General features: G+C 40.0%; 1 protein-coding gene across 1 annotated transcript in view; it reads right to left on the bottom strand.

Annotated features, from left to right (window-relative positions):
- The window catches only part of esama (endothelial cell adhesion molecule a), a 56,196-nt gene that overhangs the window by 3,804 nt on the left and 39,076 nt on the right, over nucleotides 1-13,316 (bottom strand). Inside the window, exons 2-6 of the mRNA XM_028031316.1 lie at nucleotides 5,168-5,319; nucleotides 2,578-2,779; nucleotides 2,315-2,470; nucleotides 799-921; nucleotides 566-704 (exon numbers count right to left, since the gene is read on the bottom strand). Of these exons, the coding sequence (XP_027887117.1) occupies nucleotides 566-704; nucleotides 799-921; nucleotides 2,315-2,470; nucleotides 2,578-2,779; nucleotides 5,168-5,319 (772 nt within the window). The remainder of the gene's footprint in view (nucleotides 1-565; nucleotides 705-798; nucleotides 922-2,314; nucleotides 2,471-2,577; nucleotides 2,780-5,167; nucleotides 5,320-13,316) is intronic.

The following is a 13,316-nucleotide window of genomic DNA, read 5'->3' as shown; positions in this document are numbered from 1 at the left end:
CATGCTGAGGCGCAGGAACAGACCTGCTGAACTGAACTGCATTCGCCTTTACGAGTTTCCTGTTTCATCTCCTAATTCTGCTAAACGCACAACTCACTCTTACCGATATGATAAAGAAAATGCACATCCTCTTTCAGTTTCACTGCTTTGTATAGCAAAACTAACAAAAATAACCTGGTCTTTACAAGGTTTAAATTGATTTAGATTCCACGCAGGACTGTACACATTTTTGATTTCATCCTGTCATCGTATTAGAATTGAAGCCAATATGGAAAAGACGTGAGTAACTAAGTATATCTGATATTTCAGTAGCTTGTACGGTAATAACTTGAAGAGGTTTTATCAATTATACTGAGACTTTTACAAATCATTTGTACTTCCTGGAAGTTTGTGGCCATTTGTCAGACTGTGAGGAATTTGTTTTCCTTGTATTTTTATGCGAAGTGTGTCGTATACGGATGATGTATGTAATACAATTGCTTTACCCCATCAGCATTGAAATATTGGTAAAATGAGCTTTTCTGCCATCAGTTTTGATTCGGATAAATGAACCAGATGAACTCACTTGATTTCATTGGCCATGTCGTCCTCATTGTCTCTTCTTCTCTTGAAAATGAACAGAAACCCGACGCAGACACAGAGGAGGAAGATGAAACCGAGGACCGATCCAACTGTTGCGCCAACAATCATTCCAACCTTATTGGCTGAAATTGTGGAAAATCAAAAAACGAAAACGGAGTTTGCTTCATAGTTTCAGAAGTTTGAAGTACAGTTTGGGACATGTCTGGTGTTACGTACTGTTGATGATGTCCAGGGTGATGGAGCAGGTTTCACTTCCTGCTGTGTTGCTGGCTGTGCACACGTACATCCCGGACATGTTGCTGCTCAGGTTGCTCAACTTCAGATCCCCAGTGTTCTCATCTGAAGCAGCAGGGTGACCACAGACACACGTCCAACCATTAGAAACAACTTTCTGTGCATTTAGGAGGTGTGGACTCTGCACAAACGTTATGTGGCAGGTAGTCATGGAGACACATTCCCACAAACCACTTCATACATTTGGCTCAGTACAAGTTTTTTGTTTCATCAATAAACAGAAAAAAAAAAACAATCAACAACAAGAATAGAACAAGAATAACACGTTTTCTGAACTGTACTGAACTGCCGAACCACCAAGTCATCTGTCATATGTTATTAATTTTATTTACCTTTACAATAATGAAGGTTAATAAAAGGTTAAGATGAGTGAAATTATCCCAGCTATGTTTTAATCCAATTGTCAAATTTTGAGCAAATTTTTTTAATGTCGCAAAAAAAGCAAAACAAACAAACACAAAAAACAGCCTATGCAACTTTGCCATTTCCATCAACTTTTTGTAATACAAAACTTCAAAAAGCGCATAAAACAATTAGGAAACAGAGATAATGTCTGACTGTAAGGAAGAATAACAGGAAGGGTGAATGGGGTAGCTACAGCAGATTTACTCTTCTCATGTTTTGCTCTGTTTTATCCTTTAAAGTTTCAAATTCTGTCTGTCATGGAGTATCTCCAATATCTAAACTTTACGCATGGAAACTGCTGGGTATGCTAACTAACTGCTAAAATAAGATGCTAAAGACAGTACTCTGTAATATTTTTGCCTTAAAAACCAGTAAAACTCTGACACCTTGTCTCTCCTCCTTCTATAAGTAACAGCACCAAGTCGTCAGGTACACCTTCAAGGTATTCACAGAAGTTGTCCCAAAAAATAATCATGATACTACACAGTTCTTTGTAAAACAATAATGTAAATAAAAAGCTTGTTCAGAGTTTCGTGCCTGTCATACTGTATTAGGTAAACAATAAGCTAATCATAGGCAATAGTTTGCCTATTCAGGGGATATTCTGCTTCTTCATCTGACTACATTTAGCCCTAAATTGACTAACAATGGTCAACTGTAATTTTATTGTCACCACTGGGGACTAAAAGATGCAAATGAGTGAATGTTATGGTCCATTCATCATGGTTAATTAGAACCACTGCAGCTGATGGCAGGCGGAAACTCAAGAACACTGAATGCTGGAGTTTAATGGAATTCATTTGAGGGTGTGCACACACATACAGCAAGGGTTTTACAGTTTTGATTTCTTTTCCATTATCCACTTTAACAGACGTATCTGTTTTCAGTTAACAAATGCAAGATACATGTCACCTTATGGGTGGAAAAAGTAATAAATGTATTTCTCTCTCATTAGTTTACATGAGAAAAACTTTCATTTTGGCCTCATCGTGCCTACAGAGTTCGATGAAATCAAAGCTGCAGTTTTACTCACTGAGCATCGGTGCAAAAAAGACCTCAGAGGTAGGACTGGTTCTCCTCCACTTGTACAGCGGGACAGGCTTCCCGGCACTAGACGTGCACGTCAGAGTCACGTTTCCTTTCAGCACTGGCTTCCCGGTCACAGAGCACTTGGGAACAGCAGGAGGGACTGAGGAGAAACACAGAAGTTGTCAGAGGTTTTGGGTGTGCTGCCATTCCCAACAGCATATCTTCATTCAGACTTTGAAATTCAGGCATTTAGTACTTTTTCCTCACCCTTCACTTCAAGATAGACCTCAGCGGGATTAGAAGTAACAGAAGGAATGATGATCTGACACACATAACGGCCAGAGTCAGACTCCCTGGTGTTGTTGATGTACAGAGAAACATCACTCGAAGGCATGGCCTTCAGGAACCCGACGCGGCCCCTGAACTGGGGGCTGCCCTCGTTGATGGTGCCTTTGGTGTAGCTGATGACCTGTACAGGAGGACACAGGGAAGCACAACAACAGCTTCTTATTCTCTTTAGCACAAGAGCTGCACATACGGCTAAAAACATGTCTGAGTACATCTGTCCAAGACAGGGAGAGCAGTTTGACTAACATGCTTACTCATTTGGGGTCAGAGGTCTCAGGGATGTTCATAATCCCGACATCTCTGGCTCGGAAAATTGGAAATGTTTGTCATTTTTCAAAATCGTGTTACAGTTACAAAAACTCAGTTTGGACTCAAAAGCCTTCCTTCATCATCAGGCACTGAGTCATTTCTAATATCAATAGTATGACAAGCTTTTGTCTCTTGGGTGAGGTTGGATTTTTACACACACACATACCCCCCCCCCCCCCCACACACACACACACACCCACACCCACAAAAAACAAGACAAAGAAACAAAAACCCCCAATATTTTTCAAACTAGTTCAAAGATTTCAGTTCTAATGGTGAGTATTTCCTATGAACATCAGTATCTAATGAGTTCTGGTCTGTACACACATTATCTGTATAAAAAGAGAAATAGACATTCTCTGTATCAGGGTTGCAAAAAAAGTTCTTCTTATGGTCCTAGTTTCAAAGTTCTTGCAGATTGTTCTTTATCATCGTCTGAGCAGAACATTTTTCTTGTATGGGTTCTGAATTCAAGAAAACTGTTGCCACACTGATAAAGGCAGCAGTGGGAAGGCCCTATGAAGACTTCTGATAAATAAGTGCTTGTCTGTTGTTAAGTTCTGTCATTGCTCTTTTTCCTGCCACTTCAAGCAAAGGCTTGCGATTACTCGTACGACAGTAGACCAGATTGTAGCCGGTTTCTGGGTTGGGCGTAAGCACCAAACAGTCACAGCCTGAAGACAACAGACAGCTGTAGAAGAGCCGCGATGTTTCACTAGCAAAGAAGGAGTCCTGATGTTCATGTCTGTGTTACTTGGGCTTTTTCCACCCACAGGAACATTGGAGCAGATCAAACAAACTAGTCAGCAAAACTTCCTGACTGCAATCTTTCCTGCCAGGAAGAGTCTCAAATCAATGAACAGACTTCAATAACCCACAGGACCCCAACAAACAGATGCCAAGGTTTCAGTATCAGACGCCACACACTCCCTCAGAGGCACTTAGTTGTTTGCTCAACAAACTAAAGCCGTTCCTCTGGTTGTTCCCTGTATTCAGATTTACCAATTTATTCACATCTCTGTAACAAAAAATCTGTAAGCTGTAACAAGTTTGCTCTATCCGACTTTGGGGGAACAGCTGCTCCACTTTCTCAGTGGTTCGGGAGTCGTATGACCCTCTTTATGAATGACGCCTGAGGCAAACTTGCCTCAGTTTCCAGAAAGTTCCACTTTCTTTTCACAATTTTTTTAGTTTATTTTATTTTTTTATTTATTTTTGGCTCTGATGCAGTTCAAGCCTGAATCATCCATCCATCCATTTTCTAACACCCTTGTCCCTAGTGGGGTGGGGAGGTGCTGGTGTCCATCTCCAGCGAACGTTTTGGGCGAGTGGCGGAGTTCACCCTGGACAGGTCGCCAGTCTGTCGCAGATGTCTGAATCAAATCAGCCAGAAAAATTAAGTAAGAGCTCCATATTTGTGTCACATGTGGGCCGAAAACAGTACTTCTACAGCACACGTGGCCCACCTCTGGCCCAGATCCATTCCAGATAGTGGCACTAAGCTTTGTGTGCAAAGGTTGTTTGGCTTTACATATGACTGCTTGAGCCTAAGTTTTGTGTATCTGATGCACCTAGTCTAACCAAAGCTCTCTCTGCGAACAAAATGACACAATTTTCATCAATTGATTTTGGCACTTCGGATGAAGCGTCGGGGCCTTCACACAAAGCAAGAATTAGCCAGCATGATCATAGTCTACTTCATATTTATTGGGTAACACTATCTTCTAAGGGAGGAAAGTGTCCGTTATATTTCTGTACTAAAAGTCCTACATGCCTGGTTGTGCAGCTGACTTATAGCTGCATTTTACTACAGCATTCTTGAAAGTGTCTCAGCTCAGGTGAAGCTTCAGAGCTGTCACACTTCATTCTTGTCATCTGTGTTTTTGGCTCTAAATAAGAGCAGAGCAGGACTCTGGATGACTGTTCAAAAACACTAAAGACTCACTTTGAATAAATCTGCCCAGATCCCACTCCTCCATCTGCACAGCTCATTAATCCACGCTCAGCAGACCCCAAAACCCGGACACTGTTCTAAACTGGACCGGGACGAAGCAGTTTACACACTGAAAGCTTTTTGGAGGACAGGTTCTCCCAGGTTTAGAGCCACGGGAACAGAAACACATTCTTTCTGAAGTAAAGTTTTACAGCTGGGGAGAAATGAACATGAATATTTACAGACATTATCAAACTGCCTCCTCACCTGCTGGGTGCTGTCCGTCACAAAGTTCCAGATGATGGTGCTGGTGGCCAGGTCAGCGTTTGGGTTTCCGACGTACGAGGCTATTAGCTGCACCAGTTTACCTTTGACCACTTCCATGCTGGTTTGAGACATTTCGATGTTGGCCCATACGCCTAGGCGAAGGAAACAAAGATTTTCCTCATTAGGTCTTATGATATTTATGTCATAAACAGCTAATAAACACAGTGAAAACATATGTTAACTTGACCATTTCTAGATCTAGTGATATATCAGTTAAAAGTTAAACTAAACTATGGTTTAACTATGGTTAAAGTTTGCTTTACCCAAAAATATTAATAAGATTATCACTACACTGTATTGATATTAAGTCCAGCAGGAAGGGCTGAGTTTTTCCACATGTAGACGTTAGAAGTGTTTTGTTTTAGCTGCAGATGCATCTATTGCCACAAATGATCACTAAATAAATAACATTGTTGCATTTTAGGCAATAATTTTTTTATTTAGAAAAGAAATGTATAAATGCATTTGCATATTTTAATGTATTTCTAAAATGTATGAAATAAACTTAAGTGGTTAATTGAAAAATCTGCAGAAAGTGCCAATTTTTTACCTGATTGATCTACTGAATAATCGGCAGATTAATTGATTACTAAAATAATTATCAGTTGCAGCTCTAGGATCTAGTATTAGAATGAACAAAGGCTCAAATCCTGAAATTCCCCAACTCATAGCCCATCAGTTACTAAACAGTCTGCTGTATATATTACTGCTTAAAAAATAAATAAATCAAGGATTAGCTATTAGTTTCCTCCCAGAAAGCTAATCTAAATCTATACCAACACTGTTTAACCAGGTCAAACTGTAGGTGAGACAAATAAAGATCAATGAAGGAAAGGTCACTGATGGGCTGAAATGTAGTGTACATCTATAGCCAGACAGGGGCAGCACAGAGCCAAGACTCACCAAAACATTAAAGTCCGTATCTACACAGAAGCTCTCTCCATGTCCTTAACTGTTTATAAACCACAGATTCAGAAAGAGAATAACTGATTGTCCTGCAGACGGAGACTGCTGCTGACTCTGGTGTCTGTTTACAGTAATTAAAAGATTTCTCTGCATTCGTTATGAGAAATAATGGAGTTCAAACTGTGTTATTTGGCCTCTTTCACTCCACTGCCTCTTCCTGCAGCCATGACTGAGACAAGACACAAGAGAGCAAACAGGAGGAGTATTTAAATACACTCGAGTACTTTATTATTATTATTATTATTATTATTATTATTTTTAGCATCACATTTTTTAGCGTTCTCACCTACAGAGGTGAAAGTCTCTGCCCTCCTGAACCTGAGCTATTCTGGAATATTCAAGCCGCTGACATCTCTCGGAGTGTGGAAACATGACAGTTGGACACATCAAAATTAACGATGGGATCCCAGCATATGTGACTGACATGCAAATTTATAATGCTAAAAAGGCCAAAGAAAATCAGCTGTCATTAACAAAATTTCCTCTATGTGGAAGAAGTGATGAAATCAAATGTAACTATAACGTTCAGTTCAAAAGTGTTTCCCTGCGAGAGTCTGAGCTGAAGCTTTTTACTACGTCTCCACAGACTAGACACTACAAAGAACATGAGTGGTCCACCAATGTCGCAGCATATGATTCGTGGGTGTTGCAGATTCCAGTATTAGGACGGTTGCCTCATGCAGGCTGTCTTCTGGAGGTCACAGACTTACATTATTATCTAGAGGCATGTTGAAAATTAGACCCAGAAGATGTCAAACCTTTGTCTCTTCAACCAAATACAACTGGGTCAACGTTTGAGTGGAAATCATGCAATAGATAAAGCGATCTATTAGAGCCATGTTAAGCTGAATGTTGGTCTCAGTCATCCTGGATATTTGGTGGAAGAAATGAAAGATCTGAAAAAAAAAATCCAAATACACCAAACATGGTGCCTGGGTTTATGGGGCTCTTAAAATAATCTTTCACAAGGACTGTGGTAGCCGGATGTGAACTTATTTACTTACTCTAAGTTTAAATCATATAAAGTTCATTCATATAGCATAATTAAAAACACTTTTCCATCCAGCAACGTGTGATGCAAAGGGAAATGTCTAAAACTATAATAATATAGAAGCAATGAAAATAGATCAGTACAAATTAAAAAAGCTAGTATTCATAGATGTGCTGCTTCACCTTGGATCAACTGGAACGTATATGTTTTTAGTATGCTACAGTACTACATATTTATCTGCATTTCCAAACAACCGTTATCAATATCACATAGCAAGATGAAAATGTTTTTTTTTCTGGCTACCTGAATATCTGGCTTGAATATCAAAGCAGTTATTTTGTTTTATCAAAGTTTTTATTCCAGTGCTTGGACTAAAAACTTTTTTGGACACAGATGTTCCAAATCAGACCTTCTCAGTTGAAGTTAGAGCTACATGAACGTCCAATGCGACAAGATCTGTTCTCAGAGGAGCACAGGTATCAATTTCTTTGTTGCTGTAGCAACACGGGGAGAAGATAAGTGACACTGATGAAAGGGAAAGTGTGTAAGCATCTCTTCCTCTGGAGTATAGCATCAATTACGTCTAATTAAGCCACAGAAGACAAAGTAAAACAGGAAGTTGACTCCTAGAAGAAGATAACGAGTGACGGAACAGGTGGGAGGAGAAATGGAGGAGGAAGGTAGCAAAAACATAAATAAGGAGAAATCTTTCTGTCCAAAACTATTTAGGGCCTGAGGAGATATGCAGAAGCAACAAGAGACTCCGTTCCTGCAGGGATGAATAGTAACATCAACCTGAGATGATACAATAATTCTTATTGTAAATATGAAGGGACCCTGAAATAGAAGCCTGATTGGTTGAAGCAAGTGTCTGCTGAGGTGCTACAAAGACCTTTATAGTCAAGGATAAATATTTGATGATCTGGATCATGTTGCTCAAAGTTGGACTCTGAGCTTTGCTTTCTCTGAACCACACCCCAATGCAACAGTTGCGTCGCTCATGATGCATCATCATTAACAACATGCAGCAAACTTTAACAGGAACATGTTTCTAGTATAACATTCAGCCCCCTTTCCCCTGCAGAACTGCCTTAATACTTCCTGACATCGAGTCAAAAAGACTTTTGTCCATATTGACATGCACCATCACGCTGCTGCCACACATCCATGATGCAAATCCCACGCTCCACCACATCCCAAATGTGTTCTAGGAGACTGAGATTTGGCAGCTGGAGTTCGAGATGATTTGGGATGTGTGACATGGAGCATTACATCGCTGGAAGACTTTCAGGAGACGGACATGCTGCTGTCATGAGGGACAGATTGGGTCAGCAATAACACTCAGGGAGCCTCTGGGGCTTCAGCAAACTGGTTAAACAGGGCACATTAAGGTGTGCCAAGAAAATACTGCTCACACCATAACTTCAGAACCACTAACCTGAACCAAACACCAAATAATTTTGACCCTACTATCAAAAGACTCATGAGACCAGGCAAAATTTCTAATCTGTTATTGTTCAGTTTGTAGCCTTGGTTTTCTGCTCTTAGCTAATAAAAGAAGGTCTTTGTGTCTGCTTCAAAGTTTCACCTGTAATGTATTCAGAAATGGTTGGCTGTCACAAAGGGCCACTGCAGACTGTCATCTGTCTTCTGACTCAAATCTTTAAATGTTGTTAATGGTCTAAAAGGCTTAAAATGGTTGGTAAATAGTTGCTTATCAGACGTAAACCATGTTGACTCCTCTGGTCCCAGAACCAGAACTAAAGTCCTGTTTACACTGTAATTGTTACGGTTTCCTGTTAAACCGTAACAATTTTGTTGCGACCCATTTGCTTGTTCACACCAGAAATCCCAGTTTCTGAAACCGGCCCTTTTTGAAACCAGGTCTCAGAGTTGAAGTTTTTGGGAACATCATCACCCACAGTGGTTTGAATTACTCCGCAGGTGTGAAAACACACATGTGTACAATTCACGGCTGCAGCGAGAGGTTTAGATTAAGGGTCAACGTTTTGACGACATACTAAAACCACAGCACCACACAGTGGCCTGGCATGACAACTACAACTCGTCTAAACAGTGACAGTGAAAGTGGAACTTTACCTGAATCAACATCTGAAAATGCAGACTGTTTCCAGACAACAGTGTTGTGTAAACAAAGCTTAAATGAAGGAAGGCTCCTTCATTTGTCTAAGCTTTTATCATTGTAATGTTTCTTTATTGTGTGTAATTGTGTGTTTCTTCATTTGTTTTTTATGTATATACTGTAGTATTTATTTCTGTTAGTTTGAACAATAAAAATGTGTAAGAATGCTGATTTACAAATAAACTTTCTAGAGCTACATTTTTCGCCCCCTGCTCACAGTGAGAAACATAAACTGAAGCACCGAGGACTTCCCCAGAGTCAGCACACAGGCATCAACATTTAATCGGGAGTTAAGAGCTCCATAGTCTCAGCGTCTCATCAGAGTGGATGACTCTGTGATTTAGACTGATCGTCTTGTCGTATTTTTTCTACAAAGATCTTGCCAAGTTCTGCTTTAAGAAGATTTCTTGTCAGAAATCCTCTGTGATGCCAGTGGGAATGCAGCCCCCCCCCCCGTCAAGCCGCCCTCCTGAGGGAAAACCCGTGAATGAATAAATGGTGAGATGGTAAATGGAGGGAGAAGTAGAGAAATCAACAAGGCCACTGAGATCACGTTCATAACATTCACACTCGGTTCTTAATTTGGCGAGTGGAGCTTAATCCTGTCCGCTGTGGCAGGTCTGAGATCTGCTGGGCAGCCTGCGCAGCGATTGGCCTTAAATATTCCAGGATGATTGATGGCAGGACAGATGGGAGCACGCTCAGTGTGGACGGTAATGAGGTCAGGAGGAGTCTCGTCTGAGATAATGGGGAAAGTTTTTAAATTAGATCTAACAAAATGTGTCATGGACAGCTGGACAAGGTTTCTTTGGACAAACTGTGGTCCCGAGGAACAGCAGGGATGTGCCAATTTCAGATGTGGGAGAGATGTATGTGTGCCTCTTTAAAATGTGCATGTGTGCTGCTGTTTAGATACCTTTTTGATTCAAACAATGTACAACATCAATCAAAGAAACTCATCAAACAAAGTTTGATAAAGCAGACTAAACAGGTGTGAATGCTCCCTTAGTGCTTTTCATAGAATGCAGGCTGAAATTGTAGGGGAATGCAAAAATCTAAAATCTTTAAACTACCTCAAAAAAATCTAAATCAATCATTTTTGACTGTAAAATATTTTCTACTGTAAAATATAGACAATGAGTAGATGATCCGACGAGTATGACGTAAAAGTAGTTAGGGATTCTGGGAGTATTACCTGGATGTCACCGTATCACATCGGTCAGATCATCTTGGCTGACAAGAAGGTCAAAGGTCATGCTTGCTATATTGCAAACAGTTTGGTATTTGTGACTTTCTTCATGTGGTTATCTCATAATTACAGGAAACACTTAATTTGGCAGATTTTCATTTCCTGTCGGTTCCTGTTGTCTTTCATGCTGCAGTGAAGGGTGGAGTCGGTCTGCTGCTGCTTCCTGTGTCTTATCAGCAGGTTGGAGTAAACTAAAAATCAAAGGAGCAACTAAAAAAATAAAAGAAACATGGGAAAGAGACATGCTTTGCTTGTCAAGAGGTATGATTCTTTTTAAGCTGGACTGTGAGATGATCTACTTTCAACATAAATGTATATAGTGAAGGGTGGAGTCGGTCTGCTGACTCCACCCTTATATATATATATATATATATATACATATAAACAATAATAACAATACAACACCTTGGAGCACAAGCAAAAAGAGCAAGGAGATGAGAAGTTGGAGATACGATGGGAACAGAAAGAGGACAGATGATAGAATCTGGATGATGGGTGGAGAGGGACTGGGTGGGGAACCAGTGCCATGTTCTTCTGCAGATGACCTGCTGTAACGACTCCTGGGACAATTTATGTCTATCAATCCAGATCCGGGCTTAGATTGGTGGGAATAAAATAAAACAAAAAATCAGCACCAGTCCTGAGAACCACATCTTGTTACTGTGTTTTTCCTGTTTACAGGTTGAAAGGCTAATGTTGATGCTTTTTATGCTTTTTGAGCTACACACCTGCCTCGGCTTGTACAACAGCATCCAGTTCTGTGGAACATCAGGGGAATTTTTTTGCGTTGGACGGGAAGGAAACACAACTGTCAGTACGGTCATGCATGTCAGCTCTCAGGGTCTTCGGCTTGTTGCTATGCACTGGTATCACCGGGGACGAAGTGCCGTTCAGACTCTGGTTTTCTCTGTGACATACTTTGATTTCACCTTTTGACATTTAAATGTAACTACATTCTAGAATGAACAAAATCTGAATTCACATCTACAAAAACACAAGGGTTCTGAGACAGAAATGAAGTCAAAATGGAAGAGTTGTGTGTGAAACTGATTCCTCTTTGGTGCTTTTGCCAGATTTAAAAGGGGGGAATAGCAGCCAGGAGTTTACTGAACTGATCATCAGCCGGTCTGACTGTCAGACGTTTAGGTAGCTGCTCTGAAGCACAAGAGGTGTGTGTGTTTTGCGTGTGTCACTGCCCATCAATCTCTGAAGATTTACGAGTAGAGTTTTAAATTCGTTGAAGTTCATCATTTTGTAGTGAGACATATTACTCACAAGAGGAAGACATTTACATCTTCCTAGAAGGAGATATAACAGCAATTTCAGCCTAATGTCAGTCAAAAGAGGGAAACACTTCCCATTCTCCACAGGCTTCAATAAGCAATTTAAATGTTTGATTCAGGAACAGTATCTGTTGGAGGGATGAGATCTGAGTAGAGATGTCTGGTCGTTATGCCTACAATGAATGACGCTTTTTAAAGTGTAAATTGTGACACTTTAAATGCATTTAAAGAGTCAATATTAACGGAATGACACTTCATAGCAACAGTCATAAGCATTCATAAAAACTCCTTCATGCTCATAACAATTGTTTATAATCGATTGTTTATAATCAATTATCAACAATAATTGATTGTTTATAATCAATTATACACACATTATAATGGTGTGTTATAATCAATTGATTATGTCATGTCAGCCTTCTGCACACCACTTCAAATAAAATAAAGTGTTACCAAAGAAACAATGTCTTTCAGTGGTCTAGTCAAAGTCCTGAGCTCAGCCTTACTGAAATGTTGTGACCCTAAGAGAGCGGTGCAGAAAAAAAAGCGTTAATAAATGGAAGCTATGCTATTGAGAGTTGAACCTCAACAACAATATGACAGCCTGATATGAAGTAAGCTAACATAAACTGTTGTTGTTATATTGTAAGAATGTGAGATTTAACAATTGGCATTTACTAATTAAAGGACAAAGTGACTTATAAATGATTAAAAGCATGAATGGCTACCATTCATAATATCAACGGTACGACAGTAATTCTCCTTTCATTTCTGTCACATGCAGTTCTGAATTATTTAGTCCCACAACTTTACAGCTCTTACACGAGTAAATGTTTTCCTATATGAATATTTGATAGCTTGCATTTAGAACAAATAACTACCGAGAGCAGGCTGCCGTCACACCTTACCATAAGCTGAGATGCGAAATGAGTGACATGCATGGGCGTGTTTATGATCCCAGTTTTAAAAAATAAGGGTCTACGATGCACCTCAAAAAGTCAGTAAAGTTTTGTTTTGCTCAGATGCTGCATCTATTAGCCAGGCGCAACATTAGCAGCACATTTACACACACAACAAACCAAAGAGCATCATGAATAATAGATGAGAGAAAAGTGGGAGGAGAGGAAGAGAAGGCAGGCACAGTGGCTCAGGTCGGTAATCTGCTTTAAAGTTGCTCAACACTCTGTACGGAAATTAAAAGACACATACAGTCAGGCCTGGCTCAAGAGAAAATGTTCCAAATTATAATTTCCAAGTATTACTAGATACTCACACTAGGAGCCTAAAAGGAAAAAAATATATATATATATCTTCCCCATCATTCTGCAACTCAACATCCTTCCTTCTCCTTTTATTCCACCCAAACAAATCAAGCAGTGTAGGAGTTGTTGAGGGCGTTTTTCTGAATCCAACATTAAATACATCTGGTCCTTACAAAGGTAGAAGAAACACATGTC

This window comes from Xiphophorus couchianus, chromosome 11, assembly GCF_001444195.1.
Source record: "Xiphophorus couchianus chromosome 11, X_couchianus-1.0, whole genome shotgun sequence".
In the NCBI taxonomy this organism is placed as follows: domain Eukaryota; kingdom Metazoa; phylum Chordata; class Actinopteri; order Cyprinodontiformes; family Poeciliidae; genus Xiphophorus; species Xiphophorus couchianus.
The sequence above is the reverse complement of the archived record's forward strand: the minus strand, read 5'-3'. Positions and strand labels throughout refer to the sequence as shown.